Raw genomic sequence first — 24,687 nt, 5'->3', positions numbered from 1 at the left:
AAGACAGTGTATAGTATGTATAAGTAGCCAGAAGGCAAAAAACCCAAGCCAAAAGCAAGATGTCTGCAAGCTCTCAAGGCCGTCGCAATATAATGCACATTCCACCTGGGGCGGAAATAAAATTCACAAAGAAGGAAGAAAGAAGTGAAATACAAAGGTAAAAATATGGGGAGCAACACTGCATCCTCCAGAACACCAAAAAAAATAGAAGAAGAGAAGAGACGCAGAGCAGTCTCGTTTTGGGGAAGTGCTAACCAGGACCGAGTCAACCGTTCGAATTGTGCAAATCAGATTCAAGCAGTCTTCTGCTTCTTGCTGCGGGATCCCTTAGGAACACGCGCAAGCCAGTAAATAAACACCGCACCGAAGATATTGAAAATAATGAAAGCCCACATGAGCCCGAAGTTCCTCCACGCATCCTTGTAGTACGAGCTGACGCTGGCGAGGAAAACGTCCGTCTCGGCAATACTGCAGAACGAACACTCCGAGGTAGCATTGGCGTCCGTGAGGTATCCGCCGCCGGCGAGTGATGTCGCGGTCCCGTAAATGTAATCATGCATGTACTCGCCGCAGGTCTTGCCGTCTACAGGCTGGAACTTGAGCAGCTCGATGTCTTCGCAAACGACGGGAGCGCCGGAGGTACCGGTTGACAGCATTGCGGAGACGAGGTATGTGAATGGCGAGACACGGTACATGAATATCCAGAAGCCGGGCATGTTGGCTGGGGTTGCGAGAACACCGCAGAAGATGAGGCAGAGGGAGAAAATCAGGTTGGCGAGGTTGCCTCCTGTTTCGGCGAGCTCGATGCCGGCGATTACCATGTGGGCGAAGGTCGAGGTGAAGAGGAGGAAGGTCCAGATTAGGAGGAACATGAGGGCGCCGCGCTCGTGCAGGTCGTGCGTTAGCTCGGTGTTGCGGTACAGCCCGATCGGGTAGTACCAGCACACGAAGATGAGGAGGGACATGAGGGTGTTCCAGGGGAGCTCGACGAGGATGTTTGCGGCCATGAAGGCTTGCCAGGAGTAGGACTTTGAGGGGCGTTCGCGGACTTCGTAGAGGGAGCGCTGGGTGACGAAGTGAGGCATGATTTGCTGCACCAGGTTACCGAAGATGGTCATCAGCATGAAAATACTGAACATCTGGTTTTGGAGACCTTGGATACTGTTCTGGGCGTGGAAGAAGGAGAAGCCGATGTACAGGGCTGTGAGGGAGCACAGCGCAATCTTGGAGTAGATGTAGACCGGGGTGCGCCAGTACTGACTGAAGACGCGGACAAGACACTGCCAGAGCTGGACGGAGAAAGGCGCGGCGAACTCCTGGAAGCCGGCGGGATCGTTGTCGTTTGTGGCGACGGGCTTGAGGGAGAGGCTGGACTTGAGTTCGGCAAGGTGGTTGTGGACTTCTCGGCGCTCGGGGCTCTCGCGCCAGACGGCAGGCCAGTCGACATCACTGTGGGATCCGGGGGCGGCTCCAATGACTTCCAGCATCCACTCGGCCGGGTTAGCTTCGGGAGATAGCTTTGGGGCACCGTTGCGCTCGAAGTAGTCGGAGAGAGTAGAGGACTTTTCACCGATTTCTCCGAAGTATACGGTCTTACCTCCTCTGGCGAGGAAGAGCAGACGATCGAAACGCTGGAAGAGCATGGCAGAGGGCTGGTGGATAGTGCAGAGAATAGCCTGGCCGTGCTTAGTGAGGGTATCGATGAGATCCAAAATCGACCAAGAAGTCTGAGAGTCAAGACCGGAGGTGGGCTCGTCCAAGAACAGGAGCAACTGGGGCTTAGCAGCGAGCTCGACACCGATGGTGAGACGCTTGCGCTGCTCGACGTTAAGACCTTCACCGGGGACACCGACAACGGCATCCGCGTAGGATTCCATTCCAAGGAGCTTGATACATTCCTCGACATAGTCGAGCTTCTCCTGGTGGGAGACGTGGGCGGGTTGACGGAGGACAGCACTGAAGCGGAGAGCCTCGCGGACGGTCGTGGTGTGCAGGTGGAGATCTTGTTGCTGGACGTAACCGGTCTTCCGCTGGAAGGACTGGTCGCGAGGGCGACCGTCGACCAGCATTTCACCGGAGACAACACCCATTGTCACACGCGTGGCAAGGACATCCAGAAGAGTGGTTTTGCCAGCTCCAGAAACACCCATGAGGGCAGTGCAGGTCCCAGGCTTGACCCAGCCGTCAACGTGGTCTAGAATGCGACGTTCCTCCTTCTTGATATTGATGTCGTAGCACACATCTTGCCAGTGGAAGACGGCGGTTTGTCTTTGAATTGCAGCAGTTGTTGGCTCGTCGGCGCCATCCTTCTTGTCGGTGGGGGTCATGGTAGTCATCTCGATATCATCATCAGAGCCACCGGTCTTCTTGGGGGTTTGGCCGCGACGGAACAGCAGAACCTCACCCTTGGACTTGGACTCGGAGATGTACTCAGTACCAATGAGGTAGGTGGCCATGAAGAAGATCATGAATCCGAACATAATACCCAAGTTCCTCCACTTGTGGCTGTTGGCATACTGGAAACTATCAATAAAGTAGTCATCGCCGTTAATGAAATTCATGCCAGGCTTGGCTCCTTTCTGTGAGCAAATATGGTTGAGAGAACCAACGTCCTTGTATGTGGGTCCAGCCGGGATCATACTAGACGCGGGGCAGGGGAAATCCCGGCCGTGGAACTCGTTCACAATCAAAGACTCGAAACCGTAAGCAATCGGGTCGATGTAGTTCATCCAGCGAGACCAGCCAAGCATGTTGCGGGTGGGAATGGTGAAACCAGTGTAGATAACCAGACCGAGGATCAGGATGGCGGCGGGCACCAGGGCCTGAGACAGGGTCCGCGAGGTAGCAGCAATGGTACGGAACACCATTGACATGGTCAAGGTAGTCACGACAGAGAAGAGGAGGAACGTGAAGAAGGCACCGGGTGTCTGGCGCAGACGGGTCATGAAGTAAAGCGGTACGTTGAAAGTAATCGAGTTGAGGAGCTTGTATGGCATGTCACACAGCATCGAGGCGATGGCCTCGGCGAATGGGTGATACATGGCGTACCGGGCTTGCTTTTCGACGATAGGGCGTTGGGCGTAGAGAGTCAAAATTTCCAGAGCACTGGAGAAGGCGTTGAGCAGGACAGCGAAGAAGAGAAGGGCACCACGTGAGTAGAAACTGGTCACATCTTCCGGCAGTTGATAGAAGACGGATCCGATAATCAGGGCCATGATGAAATTTCCAATCAGTGCAGAAGTGGACAAACTGGCATCACCCTTCAAACGCTGGAATCCACGGCGAACACAGAGATCGACCTGCTCGACGACAGACATCGTGTAGGGGGACTTGACGCGCTGGTTCTTCGACTGCATAGCCTTACGAGAGTCGACAAACTTCTGCATAGAAGCGCCGCCAATAGGGTACTGCTCATCGTACTCGGCGATTTCACGCTGGAGCTCCTTGTAGGCCTCACTTCTCTTCCAGGCAGCGGCGAAATCGTCAGGGGTACGGGGGGCCACCTTTTCGTAGCCAGACTTGACAATGCGCTCAGCGGGACTGGTGAGCGAAGTTAGGAAATCGGCGGTAGTTTGGCGTTCGGGGCACTCAAAGCCCAAGTTGGTGAAGAACTCCTTAGCTTCGGTAGTGCGACCGAAGTATATCTGTCGGCCTTCGTACAGAACGGTGACCTTGTCGAAGACGTCGTAGGCGCTCTGGGAGGCCTGGTAGATAGCCACGGCACAGGTTGAACCGGCGTACTTGGACATCAGGTTCAAAGTCTTACAGAACTCCAAGGCGTTGGCACTGTCCAGACCGCGGGTGGAGTTGTCCCAGCACTGAAGAGGGCTGCCACAAAGGGTAGCCTCGGCGATACTGACACGCTTGCGCTCACCACCGGACACACCACGGATGAAGTCGTTACCGACCTGGGTGTTGATGGTGTGCGTAAGACCCAGCATGGCCATGACGACGTCACGCATGTGTTCGGCGTACTGCTCGCGACTGACGCCCGGCAACCGGTTGCGAGGCGTACGGGACAGAGCAGCGAACTTCAATGTGTCTCCGACGGAAAGCTGGGGGAAATGCACATCGGTCTCGGCGGTGTATATGGCCTCACCGCGGAACTGGGTGCGCATCTTCTCGTCGGAGATACCTTGGTAGTTCATGTAAGAGTCACCATCCTTAAAGATACCATTCATTTCTCCAGCAATGGTCTTCAAGAAAGTCGAGCAACCAGATCCAGGACGACCGAGAACAACCAGCATCTCGCCGCTCTTGACTAGGCCGTCGAAGTTGCGCAGAATCTGAATCTTCTGCTTGCCAGTGCCACTCAGAGAACGAATCAAGGCACCGACCTGCAGGACCGAGTTTGCCACATCTTTCTGGTAATCGGTAGGACTTCCAAAGCCGTGAACGCTGAGGTTTTTGAAAGCAAGGCCAGCCTCGCGCTTGAGGTCCTTATCATTGTGACGGGAGTTGATAGCCAGGAAATTCTTCATCCAGTTCTTGGCCTTGAAGTTCTCACTGTGCGGGTTGAGGGTCGAGTCTTCCTCTGTCTGGACGAAGGTGTTTTCGGCCCTATCTGGTGCCACGGAGAACCGCGTTGATTGGCGGGTGAGTTGTTGCGCTAAGCTGCGGACTTCCTCCTCGACATGCTCTTCATCAATGACCTCGTAGTTCTCTGGAATCATTGTGCTTGCATTACTCATACTCATGCAGGCGTGGGGGTCATGGCGACGGGCCTCCATGGTTGCCACATAGTTTTCCTCTGATGTTTGGGCGACGGAGGGTGTCGCGTTAAACGTCCCGAGAAGTGACATGGTGATCTCCCAGCGGAGTCACTTGTCGAATATGTAAGTTGTTGATTAAAATGGCTTGTTCCCAACTGTTAATCGAGAAGGCTATCACACAAACCGATTAGGGGATGACAGGGGTTATGTATTATATAAGAGAGTGTGTAAGGGTCGGAGAATAATCAAAAACGACAAAAAAATGAGAGTATACCGCAATGAGCGAAGGATGCGGTTAAGTATAGTCGAAAAAATAAGGAAAGGATTGGATTGTAAGTTGGTAAAACCAATCGGGAGTAGGGAAGATGGTCAATTCCGTCCGGACTGGGAGTCAAAATAGAACCCGGGGGGCGGACTAGCGAGGACCCGGATACATTTTGAATACTTTGTGTTGTGTATTAGTTTACATGGGTACTGGTAATTGCTCCATTATCTGATTACGGTTCATGCTCATCGTTGCCAAGATTAGCAACTTGTATGGACTATCTTACTTCGTTTTACGGTTAGCTTTGATGATCTAAATTTTCAGATTCGCGTAAAAAGTGGCGAATCCGCCAGGGTACGGCAATTGGTTGTATCCATTTGTAGAATCTTAAATTTTTGAAACATTCATTTGAAGTAAGGTATTTATCTACACATAGAGCTGTATTTAATAATGGTCTAGTTACATCTCAATCTAAGAAGCAAAAAAAGGGGAATAGTAATACAACACAATTCAAACAATTAAAATCATACGTGTAAAAGCAACAAATTAAAGATCTTGGGTTCTCGGGAACATCGTGATCCGATGGAGATCTTGGCCCGGATGCTCGGGAATTATGCATCCGGGCCATGACTCAGCTATTCATGGGTCCCAAGCGCTGGAGCTAATGGATCGGGACCTGGGGTTTCCTTAGATCGCACAACTCTCTTTGTGCCCACTCTCAAAGCCACTTAATATAACACAACTTTAAGTAACGGAGTACGGATTATCTTATCTCCAATCTCCACTCGCTATCTAAATCGGTGTCTCAAGTTGGGGCTGATATATATATACAGGGATACAGATGTATATATACGAGACGGACGAATTCGGCCGAGTTGACAAAAGTGTACAACGTACAATGGACTTTGCGTACGTTGAGAAAAACAACTCTGACAATGCCCAGCCCTGGAGGTCGGCTCGGATCGCTTGGGTATTTTTGGGCGGTCTAGAATCTAGCCAAGGCCCTATCTGTTCTTATGTACAAGGTACTCCGTAATTGACCTGACCTGACATGGCTGAGTTCAGGCCGCAGTAGGCTGCAACGATAATGACGCCATCAGGATGAATACCCCGGTCAAACGCGTGGATGCAAGCTCAGACTAATACGAAATCTGACCTCATTCATCTTATGGCCTGAGCATGCAGGGAATCATAAATCAGAACTTCATCTACATACGGAGTACATACAAAATACGTTCCAAGGTTGTACATTGTAACGAGCGGGACCTAGACGTAGGGCTGGCGGTGTATCGAAAAATGCACTTGATCAGTCATATTCAAGACATTTCAGCCTCGTCATCATCTGCATCCTCTACGTCCTCATCCTCTATAGGTTCCACCAACAAATTCCCACCCCGGCCGATCTTTTCTCGGATTGAACCACCTTCTTCCACAGGATACACCACCCGAGGCATCGGTGAGACCAGTCTGAATGAGTATTGGTGCACGAACCCCTCTGGTTCACTAGCCGCAGGTGCATCTGCATCCTGCAAGGCCTCGTAGCAGTCCACAACCGCGTAGAGCTCTTCGATATCCGCATCGGGTGCAAACTTGCGCATGATTCGCTCCCCAGACGGAAGCCGAACGCTAACCCGCACTGTATCCTTGACATCTGGCCCAGGCTCTGCGCTAAGGGACTGCGCGCGCCAAACCTTCCACTGGGCGAGGTCACGGCGCCGCCGCTCTTCTGCTGCTTGGCGTCCGGCGGCTTCTTGTTCTTCACGTTGGCGCGCTGCTTCTGCTTCTCGGCGTTGACGGGTCCGTTCTCGGTCGATCGCCAGCGACCGCTCGTAGGCCGAGTCTTGCTCTTCGCGTAGGCTGCGCGAGGCTTGTTGCTCCGCACGGGAAGATCGGATGCGCTCTAGGGGTTCTTGGTTCGAGGTCACGGATGCCCGGAGCTTGTTCACGAATTCTGTAGGCGTGGTGATTCCCGGGATCCTTCCGACCACGGACATGGCAGTTGATGATACATTTGGGGTGTGGACAACGACTGCTGCGAAGGGAAATTTGGTGACGCGCAATGAGTTGGAGACTTGGTATGCTTCCGAGTCTCGCACATTACCTCCCCATACCAGTAAGTTGTTTTGGGGATCGTTGATAAATTCTGCCACCTCGGGTGCCAACAGAGTATCCCGTACCCAGCTACTTGTATCATCATGTTCTGGGGAGAAGAGGATGACTAGTAGGAATTTCAAGTCGCGATGGGACTTTTCCAACGCCATGTTGTATCCATTCTCCAAGAATGGGATCGAATGCGACTCATACTCCTCCTCAAACTCTCTAATGAAGCGAGCTGCGGTGTCCTTGGGACCGAGCGGACGGCGACCGGTGGTATTCTGGCGGGCACCTGCCAGCGCGGGGTTTGCCGTCCTGTTGAATAACCGTGGGAGGAACGGGAAGAGCCGCCCGAACAGACGAAGGGAACCGCAGAGTAGTCGATAAACCAGGTTGAACGGCATAAACAGTAATGCAATGATAAATGGTGGTCGGTAAGCGGGCTGGTCCCCAGATTGTGTGTTAACTCGTGGCGCCGGGTCTGTGACGCGGGTCATCTGCGACAGGCGTTCCGTTAAATCGTCGGTCATTAGATTCTGGGTTCGGCGATTTGAGTGAGGTGGAGGAGGCGGTTGGCTCATAGCTGATCGGGCCTCTTCCAAGGGATCCGGACCTTCTCCATCAAAGAACTTGGATATCGCAATCTAGCATGCGGGGATCAGTTAGCTCTAAGTCAGGCGTATAGAACAACTTTCGGTAATGAACCAACCTGGACGTTCCATTCTGAGCGACGTAGAAGTGGGATGGCCTCCGACGGTTCTTGGCTAGTCACAGCCATATACATCTCTAGCGCAGTTCTCTCGCTATCGGATAGCTGATCCAAATCCAGCTCCGACTCTGACATCTTGTCGGTGAAGGGCCGTTGGCCATAAACTCAGGAAAAGGATGATATTCAACAAAGATTAAAATACATGAGCAATGCCAAAGAAAATATTCGCTAGCATTGGCAGGTAGTCAAACTGATGGATAGAACGACGTTGAAGCTAAAGCTGGCCACAGTAGCTCATTGTCCTGACCGCCTGGTCCGTGCGCATATCCCCCTTCGCTCGTTCGAGGTTCATCCGCCCCGCGTCTTCATCTCATCAGTTGTGTCGCAATCATTGCTTGGGATGCGAGAGGACTTTGGTCTTATCCTTACCTAGGTGCCCTTCATTTATGCCTGCTATTGTTATAGGCTGAGATACCACCCGACCTCCGTGGGCTCTCCCGCGATTGACCCGCCGCTGATCGCCAACCACGTGAACCGTTGACACCTTCAAGATATCCCGCCGAAGCAGGGGAATGCGGTTTCCTCTCAACAGCTTTCTTTGTACCATACCGAGTCCGGTTTCAATGGGGATACCTTTGCGCTGATCCGCACCGTCAAGTGGGTATCAGCCATACATCATGGCATCTGCCGGAAAGCCTCCACTCGAGGATGCTCGTCGCACGACAGGATCGCCAAAAATGAAGAGCCGTGGTGAGTTCAAATCGAGACCGGAAAGCATTTCTCTCACTATCCCATCGCATTCGCTCCAAGCAAACGGAGGTAAAAGCCCGGTTTGGGACAAACATTGCTGACAACAATGGCTCACTTGACAGAGAACGCGAAAGACACACTGTGCCGCAATGTGACCATATATGGGCGTTGCCGCTATGAAGACAAAGGTATTGGCGGATAATGATCATGGTAATCGATGTTGAAGCTAATTTGGATTATCCAGGCTGCGCTTTCAATCATGATCCGTCGAAGCTAACTGCAAACCAAGCGGACAGGTGAGTACTACAATGCATATTTGGTCTTTGGGTGAGATCTGGGCAAAGATTGCTAACGGAGTATTTTTCGTTTGATAGCAAGAAGCGATTCAACGTAGACTCACCCAGTTTCACTCCATCATTGATGTCTGGCAATGGTGTATCCGCACCCAAGAAATCGACCGCCATTTCTCCAAAAGCTGCCAATGCAGCTCCATTCCAACCCCGAATCTCAGCGCGTAAGTGCTTGGGTAGTGTGTTGAGTATTGTGAATATACCCACTGACACATGAAAGGATCAAACACAAGTACACCAACAGGGCGGTCAGAAGCAGTCCAAGATTGGGCGGTAGCTGATGTTCAGGAATTTGTGCCTCGGGGCTTTGAGCACGTGGTTAGTTGTTCCTGCCCTCCCCATGCGTTCTTGGTAGTCTCGTCTCTTCGAGCTCTTCGAGCTCTTCTTGTTCTCCCTTTCACCCCCCTCTCTGGCCATTTCATCAATGCACGTCTGCAAAATTTGCCAAACTCCCCATCGGCTTGCAGTCACGAAGATGGATGCCTCTACGGATACGAGGATGGTTCCAGTTGCGAGCACGGTGTATTACCTGCAAAAGAGTCGCAGCTTGCCTGATTTGAGAGAATATCAAGATGACCCACCCAAGCACACTGCCCTCCCGTGCCCCTGCAGTGACGAAACAGTCAGCGATTGCAGCGATTTGTTCCACCGCATATGGGGTCATGTCTCTAATGGAAGAACTTCTGCTGACTTCGATGAACAGAATCCTCTCCAGGGCAATGGCAATGGAGGAATCACCCCTTCGAGTGCATTTGATCCTTTTGTGACCACCTCCACTCCTATGACTCCTGGCTCTGTTCCTGTATCTGGCAACCCTTATTCCCACGACCCTACTGCTGCGATGGGAGGCGCTTTCTTTGCCAGCCAGACTGGATTCCAGCAACCGGTACGCTGATATTTGACGGAAACTCTTTTGGCCGCTTTGATTGACTCTCTGACGGCTTTATAGGTCCAGTACCATCTTTATGCTCCCATTGGCCCTCACAGCCAGAATCTTTTGGGCTATCAGCGCAATGTGCATGGTCTTTTCCTTCCTAACGATATCCGCGAAGACTTGCAGAAGAAGTCTGCGGCTACTCTTCAAACCCTTCCTAGTATGAAAAACCTTCATCAGAACAGTTGTGCTAGCGCTGACAGCATTTAGACACTCAACTCCCTGCCCAAGTCGACTATTTCCATTCTCTTGTCCCACTGGATCTTAGTCACCAGAAGAATGCTATGATCTTCGGCTACCCAAGCTGGATTTACAAGGCCCAGTCCAGCAAGGATGGCAACTATTATGCTCTTCGCCGACTTGAAGGTATGGCAACGCTGGTTTCGTATCCACCGACTCTAAACTTACAACTCTAGGTTTCCGCCTGACCAATGAAAAGGCTATCCGTTCTGTTCAAGCTTGGAAGAACGTCTGCAGCGCCAGCGTAGTGACTATTCACGACGCCTTCACCAGCCGCAGCTTCCAGGACAGTTCTTTGATCTTTGTTACCGACTACCACCCCTTGTCCAAGACACTTGCAGAGCAGCATCTGGGTACTGGTAATCGCTTCCAGGCTCGCAGCAATGCTCCTATCCCTGAGCAGGTTCTCTGGGGCTACATGACTCAGATTTCCAATGGCCTCCAGGCGATTCACTCCAATGGCCTTGCCGCCCGGGTTCTCGAGGCAAGCAAGGTTCTAATCACGGGCAGGAATCGTCTTCGCATCAATGCCTGTGCTGTACTTGACGTGGTGCAATTTGACACCCAGCGAAGCATTCGGGACCTCCAGCGACAAGATCTTGTCCACTTCGGCCAATTGATCCTCACTCTGGGCGTCAACTCGCCTATCCAGCACAACCCTGCCGCGCATATGGAGGTTTTCACCCGCAACTACAGTCCACAGTTGCAGAACTGTGTTGTTTGGCTTTTGAAATCATGCGAGACGGATGTTGACCACACCATTGACCTTTTCATTACTGGCATCTCAGCACAGCTGATGTCAACTTTTGATTCGGCCCTTCACATGGATGATCAGCTTACTTCCGATCTCTGCCGTGAGTTAGAAAATGCAAGGCTCGTGCGCCTGATGTCCAAGCTCAGCTTCGTCAATGAGCGCCCTGAATATGAACTCGACCCCCGCTGGGCCGAGACCGGCGAGCGCTACTTCCTGAAGCTCTTCCGCGACTTTGTTTTCCACCAGGTGGACGCCCAAGGCGATCCCTCCGTCGATCTTGGCCATGTGCTGACTTGTCTCAACAAGCTCGATGCTGGAAGTGACGAGAAGATCACTTTGATCAGCCGTGATGAGCAGAGCTGTTTCATCGTCAGCTACAAGGAAGTGAAAAAGGCGCTTGAATCTTGCTTCCAGGCGCTATTGAAGCCTCCTCGACGCATGCACTAGCGAGTGAACACTTCACTACGCACATAGCTGTTTTTCATGCTCTTTTCTGGTTGCTTGCACTTTTAACCACCTAGTTGCACAGATCTATGGATCCTGGTCAATTGCCACCTAGATGATGTTATTCTATCGGAGGTTACCTATTGTCAAGGTTATATCTTTTTCATTTCGCTAGCAACCATGTTCGCCATCGTGCGCATCTCATGGAGATACAAACATAAGAATGAAATTTTCAAATTGCCCTTTTCCTGTAGTCGTAGACTACGTATCATCCAGTCACTCCCTACATCAAAGCTCACCACGACCACGACCCTCACGGCCACACTTCAACCTCTCAACCAGCTCCTCAACCATCACTTCCCCATCTTCAACCTCACCCTTAACCTTCTTCGGCGGAACCAAAACCCTGTCCAAAACAATCACCGACCCATCTCTCGCCACCAACTCCCCAACAACCCTCCCAAACCCATCAACCCGCATCTGCCCCCTCTTCACATCAACCCTGACCTCCCTCCCCGAAACAGTCTCCATCCTAACAACAGCATGCCCCATCTCCCCCTCCCGCTCCTTCCCAACCAACCCCCTAACCTTCCCCTCCCTCGTATAAACCACATCCGGATAAAGCGTCGCATTAACAACAACATGATACCCCATCAACAAAGCAAGACACTCCCTCCCCTCTTCCGAAAACAAAAATTCATTGGCCGGCTCCCCAAGTTGCCGAAACGCCGCATTCGTAGGAACGAACGTCGTCCCTCCACCCCGCCGCGCTGAATCGAAGTGCTCTGTCATTTGTGATATCGCGAGCGCTTGCATGAACGTGCTGCATGGCGATATCAGGGCGAGCGTCGCTGGTGGCGGCACGAGCGCGCTGTCTATTAAGTGGATTATTCCCGTCTTCGTTATCTTGTACCAAGGAAGGGAAGGTTAATGTTTGATTCTGTGATGCTGGATTGGGACTGCTCACTGTGTCTGCTTCTATCACTGCACTCCGCCCGTTAAGAACTACTCCGTCGACATCGTGCACCCGGATCCGCTGCGTAAGGTTAGCTCCTAGGGATGGGGAAGTCAGGTGCGTTGCGAGGGTTGCATGGTTCGCTATTTCGTGGATGGGGAGTCGGTCGGGCACGATGTGGTATCGCAGGAAGCTTGCGATGAGCTTTTGCGGTATTTCGTCCAGGTGGGCTAGGGCTTGGTTTGTTGGGGCGAAGATTGTGTGGTTTCCTTTTGTGAGGAGGGTGATGAGGTCTTTGTCGGAGGCGATGAGCTCGGCTAGACGTGATGTGCGTTCGTTTTCTTGGATAATCTCCAAGATTGTTTTGTCGAGGTGGCATTGCGATCCTGGGCAGGGGTTTGTTGGGCGGTGGATTCGGTGTGGTGGTTTCTGGTCTCGGTTTGGGGGTCTTGGGCATGGTCTGTCGTCTTGGCCGGGCCAGTCTCCGTGGCCTGGATGGAAAGGGGGACGGTGGCCATGGGAACCTCTGCCGCCATTGTCATCGTCAGGGCAGTCCCCGTGGTGGTGATGGTGATGGTGGTGGTGGTGGTGACCCTCGCCAGGGAATTCGCCATGTCTGTGATGGTGTCCTTCGCCAGGCCAGTGTTCATGGTGATGATCACGACCTTCCCCTGGCCAATCTCCTCTTCCCCAGTCTTGTTCACCTTCGAAAAGTCCCCGGCTAGACTGGCCACCCTTCAGAGTATCTACCATCGCCCACCACGAGTCCGCATCGATGCCTTCATCGTGAGTACCCCCTCCACCCCGATGATCAACAATCAATTGACCCTGAGAACGAATCTCCGCTACCATATCCTCATCTGGAATAACCAGTGCAGAGGCCAATGACACCACAGCAAATAGTAGATGAGTGGAACGCATAGTGAACTCGATAGGGAAACGCTGAATGCAAATGCATCCATTGATAAAGATTTCCATATATAGCCATCGTCTGTCCTGTATGATCGTCCGTCGTACCAAGTTTGACTTGGGACACTTCAAATGGTCTTAATAGAAACTGATCAATCCTCGATCGTCCATCAGTGCCGCGCAGGTAATCACCAGTTCACCAATTGCGGCGGTATATACCGTGTTACAAGTTTCGATTAAGGCCAGAAAAGAAATGCAGACATGGAACGATAGGATCTGGTTGCGCAACTCGTACAAGATAATTGTGAAAACAAGAAAAAGAAACAGCTGTGATTTTCATTGTCAAACATACACTAAGTAATTCCTGCAGTGAGATCTAGTCCAGATCCGGAACAGGCAGCCCATTGACGATCTTGACCTTCCGACCAAGTTTGTCAAGCGCAACCTTCGAGTTGTGCGCGCGCAGCTTGCTCGTCTCCTCGTCGGACACAAGTACAAAGTCATAGGTGAGCAGCGCATGGCCCTCGGGAACATTGTATTTTTTCGCGATCTCAGGACCAGCCTTGCCGATATCGACAACCAGCGATTCCTTGACACCAAAGACAGCGTCAGAGGTCTCGTAGGGATCATTGCGGAGGTACAGAGCACTGTCAATCAAGTTAGCAAATTCCAATTCCAATGTCCACCCCAAAGACAGAATAAAAGAACGAAACATACGTGATCAAATGATCATACCCCTCCTTCTCAAACATGAAATGCATATGCGAAGGCCGATACGGATGCCGATGCAACTTCTCCAACAACCGCCCAACAGGCCCATCATGCGGAATAGGATAGGGCACCGGCGTAATGGCCTTAAACCAAAACTCGCCGTTCTCATCAGACCGCATAATACAGCGTCCGTCAGGCCCCTCCCGCCCAGCATACTGCACATCATAATGTCCCGAGGAATCCGTCTCCCAGATATCAATTTTAACGTCCTGCACAGGACGCCCCTCCAAATCCTTCAGTGAGCAAACAACCAACAGCGGCTCGCCGGCAGGATCATGTGACATTGCCTCGCCGGCCGCCATTTCCTCCGCGTCGTGCGTGTGGAACGGGCCCAGGACTGTGCCTTCTGTTGAGCCTTTCGGCTTGGGGTGGTCGATTGAGTCGACGAGGATTGAGAGGCCCAGCACATCGGAGAGGAGGATGAATTCTTGTCGGACGTCTGAGCTTATTTGGCCTACTTCTGTGAGGAAGCGCAGGCCGGTCATCCATTCTGCGCTGCTGAGGCGGGTTTCGCGGGCGAAGTCGTGCAGATGGGTTACTAGGCGCTCTAGGACGTATTTCATGCGCTCGTCTTGGCAGAGAGAGTTGATGGCTATTGTGTTTGAGGTTATATTTTCGACGGTTTGGTCTTTCATTGGAGGGAGGGTGATTTTTGAGGGGTCCATGGTGGGTGGGTGGTGTGTGTGACGCTTGTGACTTGGTGTAAAGGGAGAATGTGTAGCTAACGCTAAATACAATATGGAGTCTAATTCTGGGGTTTGTACGATGTTATATCATTATATCATGGACTTCTGTTTCGGATAGCAACCGGCAGTTGGGTTATGAACTTCCCCAATGGGTCGACCTCTGAATACCCACTCCGAGTCAACTTCAATCAATCATATTCGCTGCAAACGAAATCATCTTTTTGTTTTTTCTTCACCCCGCAAAGGTCCCCGCTCCGTCGGAATTGCCATTTGAGTGTTCGAGTACATAGTAGGGAGCTGAATGTTGAACACGGAATAACGGAATTATATTAGACAAGGTTATACAATAATATAGAATGAGTAGAACGAAGAAGGGAGAAAATATATCCGGTGGGGGATCGGAGGGCGGAATGAGGGAATTGGTCATCTTTCACTAAGCAGCCCTGGAGTAGTTACATCTATTATAGTGTATAGTTCTAGCGTCTAGTGTAATAATAAGTAATATGTTCTGGTTCTAATTGAAGCTTTGTATATTGTCAAAATGCGACTCGAAAGATACCTAGGTAGTGGTTGTACTTGTGTTCATCGATATGGTAGACAGGCCCTATACACATGGTAGAAATATATAGATCGGGTACAACCACCATGTTTACACGTTTACATCCACGATATACTGTATCTACATAAAAATGCTTAATCAAAAGAATAGTCATCGCTAATTGCATTCAGGGATATATAGCACTACTCCCCCTCCAACCAATTCGCCAAACAATATTAACAAAAAGGAAAAATAGAAAAAAAAAAAAAAAAGTACAAAAGCAATCCCAAACTCAAGCCTACGCCTGCACCAAGCGACGGTCTCGGTCCCGATCCGCCTCACGCTCACGCTCGCGTTCTCGATCCCGTTCTCTTTCCCGCTCCCTCTCCTTGTCAAAAGCAGGCGCACTCGGAGCCGAAGGACCCCCCCTCGCGCTCCGTTCCGCGCTCCTTCTCCTGCACAGCAGCAGCGACACGGGTATGATGATCCACCGTATCGAGAATAGCCTGCATGAGGCGCTGATTCGCGTCCGGGTCTTCATCGTTCGGACGGTCTGACCGGACAGGCGCACGGGGGCGGCCTTCTGTTTCGCTGATAGCGCGGCGGGGCGAGTTCTCGCTTGAGGGGAGTTCCATGGGAACGGCGGAGGGGGCGGGGTTTGGAGCCGAGGGGGCGGATTCGCGGCGCGGATAGTATGGTTCCTCGTAGTCTCTGCGATGCTCGCGCTCTGCGGAGATGGGAGGGAGGGGACCGGATCCGAGGAATCGGGGTGGGGTGATAGTTGGCTCTTGATCGTAGGTTGTTGCTGTTGAGGTTCCGGCGCGCATGGCTGTGATTTCGTCTTCTTTGACGTCGCGCCAGGAACACTTGGCGTGTTTCTTGGTGCAGCCGACGCAAGCGGTGAGGTTCTTCAGACAGTCCATGTGTAGGCGGCGGCAGCGGTCGCAGGGTGGGAGGACGCGCTCGCCGCGTTGGAGCTCTTCCATGTGGGCTATCATTTCGAGCTTGAAGGGGCCGCCGTCATCTTTTTCTTGCGGGGTTGATTTTGGGGGTGGGAGGAGGGAGGAAGGGGTGTTTGGGATTGCGACGGGGGTTGCTGTTGTTGGATTGTACAGGCTGTATTCTGCTGGGTCGGAACCTCGAGGCCGAGGCAGGGGTTGGGGGTTGACTGGGGCTGTGATGTCCTCGTAGCCAGCACGAGCATGACGGTCTGCGGTTGTGAAGAATCTCTTCATAAGGTCCGCGCGAGTGGTTGGTGAGGCACCTTTGATCGACTGGCCGTTGATCATGGTGACGTTGTCGGTGTTGGAGTGCGAGAACATGAATTGGGATGATAGAGGGTTGGGGTTCTCCTCGGTGTGCTCACCCTCGGGGCGATGAGCGTTGACAGCGACAAACCCCGACGGAGAAGCATGCGATGAGCCGTGGCCGTTGACAGGACCATGACCATTGGCATCGCGCCAGATGTCGGTGGCAGATCGAGATTGCGCATGTAGAGTAGCATCGTTCTCTCGCCGGGTAACGATTGCATTGCGGCGGTTCTTCAGACGATGATTGAGTTGTCTAGCCCGAGCAGAGACTAAAAGCGAACATTAGTGAACACCTCCAGACTAATATCGATAGCCAAAACCGCCTACCTTGATCCGCCATCTGAGTAATATGCTGCAAGTTCTTCTCGAGAATCTCTAGCGCGCCAAGCTCCTTCTCCTCATCTTCAATGATCGGCTGTGGGGGGATCATCTTCTGGGGCATACCAGAAGCAATCAAAACGAAGTCCTCCTCGCTGATCTCCACGCGACACTGCTTAGTATAGAACTGGCAGACACGGACGCCATTGCGCGACTTCTCCAAATTGAATTGTTCCGGCTTGCTCTTTGCGAATTCGACCACGTCCAGCCATGTCACAGTGGGCCCATCTTTACCATGTGATTTCAACACCTTTGGTGGACCATCGAACAGACGCTCGAAACGCTTGATCAAGATCGGGCCCAGCGGACATGCGCCTAGGTTCCCGGCAATGCTCTCGTGGCGATGTAACACGCCGTCATATTCTCCCAGCAGATGAACGATCGCGGGCATAGTATCATCGACAGACACCAGCGGGAGGTTGTCTGGATATTGGCGCGCGAGGTAGTTGATTTGCAGGTGGTTCGAATGGGTTTTGGGGATTTTCGAAGACATCTGCTGATCGGTGGGAGACCGGGGCCGTTTGTTGGACGGCTCCGGTGCGTGAGATTCCATGGTGGAATTGGGGCGATAGGAATCTGGGATGTGAGGATCTTGGAGAGAGGAATGTAGTAAAGTAGACCGCCAAAGAGTGTCAGATCAAAGCGCGGAGAATAAGTGCGCGGAGATGAACCGGCAGGTAAATTCTAAGCGAACGACACAACATAAGCAGGAAGAGTAGGGAGGGAGTAGGGGCGTTTATCTTTTGGACGGAACAGCGGGAGTGGAGAGGAAAAACGTGATCTTGTGGCTGCCGCCAGTCCGCGGGCCCCGGAACTGATGGAAATTCCATTAATTAATATTTCCGAGTTGGAATATCACTCCTATCTCTAATAGACAATTATGTTCCAGAAATTCCGATTACGACCCTGTTAGTGGAGGGGACTCCTAAGTACATAGCTTAAGTACATCTACTTAGGTACAGCGGAGTCCCGCCGGAGGATTCCGCTGGCAGATAACGCTTACAAAGGGTGTACGTCTTCACGTTGTACAGCCTTGCAAGGTTGCAAGCTGCGTAATGCAAAACAATCGAGGCAAATTCAAAATCATATATCTAATGGGTCATTGCTCCTGCCGATCATCAAAATCAAGCCTTGAGCCTTGTGGAGGACCCCATTTGATGGTTATGCTGATGCCTGAAGCCCCAGTCCATTTGAGTGGAAGTTCATTAGCCCCGTTATTGTTACCAGGCTGAAACATTGTATACAACTCCGGAAAAAGATAAGCATTTAGCCCGCATTTCAGGATCAGACTACAAGTATCAGTAAGGAGCTGGAATGTTCGGAGCATGTAGAGCTCTATCTCACTACATATTGTAGTTAGTTGTTGTGACTGTACACACACGAAATTCAAGATACGCGTAACGATGTTGTAAAATACCTCCGAGCGGGATCCCTCACCCTGCTCCGAAGCAAATTTACCAGTGTACCAATGTAATCCCAATACAAGGCGGACTGACTCTCCCACCTAAAAATCCCTCATAGCGCCCGCTCACCGTCTACGTTGTACGTACACCTATCTACACAACCAGAGTTCCCGGATTATCGGAACTGCCCATTTTGCTTTTAATTTCTTTTTCTTCTTGCAAGAAAATCCCTCATTATTTCATATGTCTGAACGAGGCTCGTTCCGCGGAGGTGGTGATCGTGGTCGGGGGGCCAACGAGGCGGCCGTAATGGCCAGGGCCAGCAGAAAAGTGGCGGTGGTGGCGGTGCACAGGAGAAGCCCAAGAAGGAGAACATCTTGGATCTGAACAAGTACATGGACAAGGAGGTCCAAGTGAAGTTCAATGGTGGTCGTGAGGGTATGTGTAACTTGACTCTTTCTTTTAGTTGATTCTTTTCTTTTCTTTTCCGTCTATCTCTATCTCTATCTTGCTGTCTGATGTCTGATACGACTACATGAACTAAGAACCACGCTAACTCCAACAGTTACCGGAATCCTCAAGGGATACGACCAGCTGATGAACCTGGTCCTGGACGATGTCAAGGAGACCATGCGTGGTAAGCACCCAATCTCACCTCTGAACTTAATTCCATTTCTAATGAATCATCCCAGATGACGAGGGCAACAAGACCACCCGGTCAATGGGCCTGATCGTCGCCCGAGGCACCCTGATTGTTCTGATCTCCCCCGCAGACGGCAGCGAGGAGATCCCCAACCCCTTCTTGCAAGCAGAGGAGTAAAAGCTCCTCCTGGCATATTATCTTCAATTCGGGCTCCCATGTCACTCCACAGGCCTGGAGCTTCACTAGACTAATGTCCCGAATGGCTTTTGTGCACCGGAACATACGCTCATCAGTAGCTACGAAGGGAACGAAACGCATGGTTTACATAACTTCTTTTCTTTTTCTGCGACTTGGATCGTGGGACTACGGTTCTGTCTCCGAAGCGGAGATTTGGGGGCTATCAAAACCAAAAAATATAATCTAAAATATCATTGATCCCACATTGCCTAGGAATGGATGTAGTTTAATATGAACTTATGAAGACATCCCAAAGGTCGCGCTTGGTGTTTTACCTTCCCGTTTCAGTGCTTACCTTTTGCGACTTCTTAATCATTAACCAAAACTAGGCGCCGTTTCCCTCCTGGTGTATATTTCAGTGCTTGCCTTTTACGATATCTTGACAACTAAGCAAGATTGAGCGCTCTTTCCCTTCTTGTTTCAGTCCTTGCCTTCGACAACTTCTTCTTTCGACAACCTTCTCCTTATATAACTTCTTCATCACTGACCAAAATCCAGCGTCTTCTCACTTGTGTTTCAGTGCTCTACAACCTCTGCATCACTGAGCAAGGTTCAGCGTTCTCCCACTTCAATTTCATTACTCTACAACCTCTGCATCACTAAGCAAGATTCAGCGTTCTCTCACTTCAGTTTCAATGCTCTAAAACCTCTGCATCACTGAGCAAGATTCAGTTTCCTCTCACTTGTGGTTCAGTGCTCTACAATCTCTCCATCATTAAGCAAGGGTCAGCGTCCTTTCCCTTCTTTGATCAAAAGGATTTAAAGATGAGTGAACGCAAACGATTTGCAAGTCCATTGGCTGGCCCGTTGAAAAAAGTCCGGACAACTTACGCCATCGGCTAGTTGTGTGGAAGAGCCGCAAGATGACTCATCAACTATTGGTCTACGTGATTCGGCCAACCACAGCTCAAGCAAGTGGGAAAAGATACCATTCATTGGCACGAAGGAGAAAAAACTAGATACCTGTACATGATCCTTGTGGACTACCCCCTCCCCGAGTCACCTGATGAGGCAGAATCATCGACGGTCTTGCGACCAGCCCAGGACTCGGTCTATCAGTGCCCAGATACATGTTCTGGCTACAAAAAAAAGTCAACCTACAAGAACCTTGTCCGGTTGAAAACTCCATAGGTATAATAGATCCAAAACAGAAGAACATTAACCACAGACTGCGATTGCGTACTCAATATGTTGTACATTCCGATCAGTGATCTACCCGGCCCACTTCCCCAAACGTAGGCCCCACTGTATCTCCAAACTCAGAGTCAGAGTCCTCAGCGCCATCAACCTGTCGGGATTCCCGAGTTTGGGTATCTTTCAATCGCCTCACCCCATCGGCTTCCTCCACCCAAGGCCCAGCCTTCTCCATGCCATCGATATACTCAGTACCGATGCGCAGATTTAAACCGGCGCTAAGCGCACGTTCAATGCGCGTCTCGCGAGTCTGCGAGACTAGTGTGCGAAAGACGTGCACGAAGAAGCCTCCGAGAATATCAACACTCCAATCTTCCGGTACTAGGTCGAGGACTTCGCGGACATCGAACCAGGCTGCGAAGCGGGCCAGGAGATCGCTCGTGCGCTCAATGCGATCGGATAAGTCTTGGATATGCAGAAATTCTTCGAGAAGGTGGCGGAAGAGAGTTTTTTGTAGGGTGTAGTCTGCCAGCTCTGGTGGTGTGCCTGTTGAAGAGGGAGAGCTGCGTGGGCCGCCGAAGAGACAGTAACGAATTGCGGAGTCGTAGTCGCCTAGGCCGTGTGTTAAAAGGTGGAGGGCTGGGCCGTGGTGGCCTTGTAGCCCGTCGAGAATGATGCATTCGGAGACGAGTTCGTTTTGGAAGGGCTCGATACGGGTCAGAACGTTCGGGATCGAGTAAATGATTCCTGTTGGGAGGGGTTGGGAGGAGAATCGGGAGCTGGAGATCCCGCCTAGTAGCTGCAGGAGACGGAGTCGGGATTGCCACCACGGCTCGGAGGGGGTGTTTTCGGTGATAAAATTGAGGTATGTAGGTTTGGGGGCACGCAGGGCTCGATAGGTCGAATAGGAGTCGGCTAAGGAAGCGCGTGCGTCGGGTGATGACTCCAGCACAGAGAGAACGGTGTCTAGATAGTACGAGATCAAGTCGTCGGCATATTGGGTGTACTGCATTTAAAGTTTAGTCATGTAATTCTGAATGAAGAAGGAGGTTGGCTCACATTTTTGGCAAAGACGAGATGCTCCAGATAAACCTGGACGGCATTGGGAGCTCGCTCCTTCAGCAAGGCAACAACATGTGCGGGTTCCAGCCTAACTCGACTCGCATTATCCGCAAATACCTGTATGCCCAGATCAGGGTTTCGCCCAGCCAGCCAAGAACCGTATTCTTCGACCAGCTGCACATCCTTGATCTTGACCAAGTACCTACGCATCTGCGTCTCCACGCCATCTGCAGAAACCTCACCACCGGCGTCAGTCTCCCCGTCCACAATTCTTCGCCAGGTCTTGAGAACGTTCCGTGACATCTTTTGGCTCTGGTACAGACGTGATAGAACATAAAGCCGCTTGTATGTCTCCAGTAGCATCACTGCTCGATCAAAATTACCCTTCCAGTTATCGACCAGTTTGTTCAGCTCGGAACGAGTTGGTGACGCTGCACGCTGATCCGGCGTTAGGTATGCATCTTGTTCCAGGGTCAGATGCAACAGAGCGGCATCGGTGCTATCCAAAACACATGTCTCATCGGTGATGCTACCGTATCCTCTTTTTTGCTGCCAGGAAAGAAGGAATCGCTTCACCATGTTTAAGATGGGACTGCGAGAGGCATCCCACCCAGAGTATTCAATGCCTATGTTGTCGACTTGTCGAAGATACTTTTCCGCGACAGTGGCTAACCCGGCGTGTATCCATACACCTTGGGGGCCCTGCAAAACTTCACACCGCAGCAGAGGAATAAACAGCAAAGCCAAACGGGGATCAAGGTTGCCTGCCACTAGTGCTTTCTCAGTGTCATCGACCGCTGTGCTACTGCGGTCATTCGGTTGCATGGAGAGAATGTCCCCGTACAGAATAAGGCTCGCCTTTTGTTTGATGTAGCTTAACCCTATGAACTCCGACTCGGTCTTTGGCTCCGTATCTTGGATCGAAAGCAGCAAATCAAGGACAACATCTCTACGCAGCACAGTATGCTCGCCGTCATTTGTTTCCTGGGCCTGCTGTAGGGTGTCCTCGAGCTGAATAACCAAGGGGTTCTGTACTAGACGCCATATCTGGGATCCTGACCACATGACAAGACTGCTTTGAATCTTGCCCAGTCCGTGTGCGAAATTTGTTTCTTCTGCATCGCGTTGAGCCTCCCAGTTTTGGACATCGCTCTTTTTTGATCCCTCCGAGTCCGTCACGTCTGGTGATTCGAACAGTTCTTTCTCTTTTTGAAGATGTTCGATAGACGCCTGTGTCCTAGAGTCTGCTGTCGCCACATGTGGGGGCAGTGATGGTGTTTTGAGGCGAACCATTCGCAAAAGCTGCCCAAGATCATTGAGCTCGAGATGGCTGGCACTGAGTGTATGGCGGAGACCGACTTGGGTTGGCTGTTCTTCTCCGGGAGAGGGTATCTCTAGCCACTTTTTATTGCGCTCAATTTCCCCTGGGTCGTCATCCCAACGTTGTATCTCAAGTCGTGTCCGAGGCTTTCCATCCTCTTCGTCTTCGATAATGGCAATAATAAACTCCTCCTTCGAATCTCCACTCGGCGCGTATATCTGATCATCTTTGTTCGTATCAATCACAACCGACTTCGGGAATCGGTGAAAGTTGATAGTACCACGGACAACTTCGCCGTCCATGTCGACGAACATTCCAACACCGGGTTCTGTCTCCTCGGTTCCAGTCACTAGGAGGAACTCTGATGGTGTCGGAGACACCACATGAGGCTGGAGTAGTTTTGATCCTGGATTAGTTGCTGGTGGCAGGGGTGGCAGTGGCTTCAGGCTGTCGTTGGGGGGAGATTCATTGTCTGGTTCGTGGATCTCTGGAATGTTCGGCGAACTCTTTCCATCTCGCTCCTCAGAACTCGATCTTCTTGGCTCTCCAGTCGATGTGAAGGGATCTGGGGTTCCCGAGGGCGATCTATCCAGCTGAGCTGCGTGCGCATGTGGTGATAGCATTCCCACAAAGTTATTCAGGCTTGTGCTCCTACTATGCCCCGGGGTATCACTTGGTGGGGAATTAGGGTAAGAGGCAGAGGGCGAACGTTTGAGTGGGGTGGGGGGTGCTGGGTTCATGTCTTCCACATGACCAGACTCAAAGACCTCGTTTGAGGAGGATATTGGGAAGAGCGGGATCTTCTGCTGGTGTGCCACCTCAAGTAATGAGTATGATTGGGTATCCGCGGCACATGCAATTGTCCCTCGTCGTGCCGCAGTTAAGCAACCGGGGAACTCGATCTTCTTGATTCGTCGCGCCTCATCCCCGATCTGAACCAGCATGATTCTGTTCTGCACGGCAATCATCACAGTCGGATCATCTTCTGAATCCGCATCCCTGTTGAGATCCAAACCACCGATCCAGCGGCAGTGATTCACTTTGGTAGTTCCGAAGGCCGGGCTGAGCTCCGGTAGCATGTAGAACGTCACAGTTCCATTGCAAAGGACACATGCCTTGTTTACCGAAGACAGAATGACTATTTGCCGAACACCTTCTTGATCACTGCCTGCTGGAGGTTTCTGGGCGAAGAGAATAGGTAATCGAGATGCCAGTATAAAGGTAGGCTCGGCGGATTCGTCCGGGGAAGCTGGCGGGAGGCATACGAAGTGTAGAATCTCGGCTGCAGATGTTCCGATATATAAGTTCTCATCTATTTATTAATGTCAGTGACCAAACCCCAAATAGCAGTCCAAGCATCAGGTAAAAGATAGAGCTTACTCCAGTATTCAACACAGGTGATGTAGACGTCGGAGCTATGCTCGGTCGCTATAGGTACGTCTGCGAAGAGGGGACGTAGCACATAGGGCACAGTCCCTGCAGGACTAGTCTTGCGCCTCTTTCGAGGACCAATTCCATCGTCCGAAGCCATAATGAGGCTATCGTTCTAGGCATCTCCCCGCAAGCTTGGAGAGTGATCTGAAGGCGGTAACCAGATGGGGCCAGAGCTCAGGGGGCCACATGTGGCAGTGGTTTATCGGGCAGAATCAAGGCACTGTGTTTTAGGCGGTATTTGGGATCATTTAGATAATTGTAAGACCATTATTTGCTTTCATGTAGACAATTATATGCTTATATTATGGCCCTGCTGTACATAGCAGCGTTCCACATATAAACCTACGATGTATACGGAGTAGAATGTATGTATACATTAACGGCGAACAAGGCGGTGACTCCAATAGTGGCCGTTATCTCCTGCCGTGAATGACGGGTGCCTCGGGCCGCTGTCTTGAGAAGACACATTTACAGTAAACAGACTGTCTACTTTTCCTTTCAATAATAATGTTATGTCTACCATAAGTTCATAACCACCTCCAATCTCAAGCAGTACAACATACAGAAGTACACACTTCGGAACAATTTCGGCCCGTGCGCCGCGTGTCCTATTCGCGATAACAGATCTCCATCTTTCCCCTTAGTGGACTGCTT

At 51.3% G+C, this 24,687-nt stretch overlaps 8 protein-coding genes across 8 annotated transcripts; 2 read left to right on the top strand and 6 right to left on the bottom strand.

The window, feature by feature from the left end:
* Nucleotides 1-293: 293 nt before the first annotated feature.
* N7529_005163 (pleiotropic drug resistance family ABC transporter) lies at nucleotides 294-4,802 on the bottom strand (the record flags this gene model as incomplete). The annotated part of the gene is made up of 1 exon (XM_057240690.1): nucleotides 294-4,802. One exon carries the CDS (start codon nucleotides 4,800-4,802, stop codon nucleotides 294-296), a length of 4,509 nt encoding a protein of 1,502 aa, XP_057099985.1.
* A 1,491-nt stretch (nucleotides 4,803-6,293) lies between these two features.
* Nucleotides 6,294-7,915, bottom strand: N7529_005162 (clathrin-mediated endocytosis regulator UBX3; the record flags this gene model as incomplete). Its single annotated transcript, XM_057240689.1, has 2 exons — nucleotides 6,294-7,715; nucleotides 7,781-7,915. 2 exons carry the CDS (start codon nucleotides 7,913-7,915, stop codon nucleotides 6,294-6,296), a joined length of 1,557 nt encoding a protein of 518 aa, XP_057099984.1.
* A 542-nt stretch (nucleotides 7,916-8,457) lies between these two features.
* Nucleotides 8,458-11,255, top strand: N7529_005161 (PAN-complex poly(A)-binding subunit PAN3; the record flags this gene model as incomplete). The annotated part of the gene is made up of 8 exons (XM_057240688.1): nucleotides 8,458-8,530; nucleotides 8,775-8,826; nucleotides 8,905-9,044; nucleotides 9,101-9,198; nucleotides 9,584-9,766; nucleotides 9,830-9,974; nucleotides 10,025-10,180; nucleotides 10,231-11,255. The coding sequence occupies 8 exons, from the start codon at nucleotides 8,458-8,460 to the stop codon at nucleotides 11,253-11,255; spliced, it is 1,872 nt and encodes a 623-aa protein (XP_057099983.1).
* Nucleotides 11,256-11,540: 285 nt separating this feature from the next.
* On the bottom strand, nucleotides 11,541-13,128 carry N7529_005160 (fasciclin domain-containing protein; the record flags this gene model as incomplete). The annotated part of the gene is made up of 2 exons (XM_057240687.1): nucleotides 11,541-12,158; nucleotides 12,220-13,128. The coding sequence occupies 2 exons, from the start codon at nucleotides 13,126-13,128 to the stop codon at nucleotides 11,541-11,543; spliced, it is 1,527 nt and encodes a 508-aa protein (XP_057099982.1).
* A 364-nt stretch (nucleotides 13,129-13,492) lies between these two features.
* On the bottom strand, nucleotides 13,493-14,552 carry N7529_005159 (intradiol ring-cleavage dioxygenase; the record flags this gene model as incomplete). Its single annotated transcript, XM_057240686.1, has 2 exons — nucleotides 13,493-13,763; nucleotides 13,834-14,552. The coding sequence occupies 2 exons, from the start codon at nucleotides 14,550-14,552 to the stop codon at nucleotides 13,493-13,495; spliced, it is 990 nt and encodes a 329-aa protein (XP_057099981.1).
* Nucleotides 14,553-15,503: 951 nt separating this feature from the next.
* On the bottom strand, nucleotides 15,504-17,352 carry N7529_005158 (Zn(II)2Cys6 transcription factor domain-containing protein; the record flags this gene model as incomplete). The annotated part of the gene is made up of 2 exons (XM_057240685.1): nucleotides 15,504-16,690; nucleotides 16,749-17,352. 2 exons carry the CDS (start codon nucleotides 17,350-17,352, stop codon nucleotides 15,504-15,506), a joined length of 1,791 nt encoding a protein of 596 aa, XP_057099980.1.
* Nucleotides 17,353-18,445: 1,093 nt separating this feature from the next.
* N7529_005157 (U6 snRNA-associated Sm-like protein LSm7) lies at nucleotides 18,446-19,022 on the top strand (the record flags this gene model as incomplete). The annotated part of the gene is given in 4 exon segments (XM_057240684.1): nucleotides 18,446-18,508; nucleotides 18,520-18,640; nucleotides 18,768-18,839; nucleotides 18,895-19,022. The coding sequence occupies 4 exon segments, from the start codon at nucleotides 18,446-18,448 to the stop codon at nucleotides 19,020-19,022; spliced, it is 384 nt and encodes a 127-aa protein (XP_057099979.1).
* Nucleotides 19,023-20,286: 1,264 nt separating this feature from the next.
* Nucleotides 20,287-24,130, bottom strand: N7529_005156 (uncharacterized protein; the record flags this gene model as incomplete). Its single annotated transcript, XM_057240683.1, has 3 exons — nucleotides 20,287-21,222; nucleotides 21,276-23,911; nucleotides 23,980-24,130. The coding sequence occupies 3 exons, from the start codon at nucleotides 24,128-24,130 to the stop codon at nucleotides 20,287-20,289; spliced, it is 3,723 nt and encodes a 1,240-aa protein (XP_057099978.1).
* Nucleotides 24,131-24,687: the final 557 nt, after the last annotated feature.

Source organism: Penicillium soppii (assembly GCF_028829465.1).
Source record: "Penicillium soppii strain IBT 18220 chromosome Unknown utg000004l, whole genome shotgun sequence".
Classification (NCBI taxonomy): Eukaryota; Fungi; Ascomycota; class Eurotiomycetes; order Eurotiales; family Aspergillaceae; genus Penicillium; species Penicillium soppii.
This window is presented reverse-complemented; position numbering and strand designations above follow the sequence as displayed.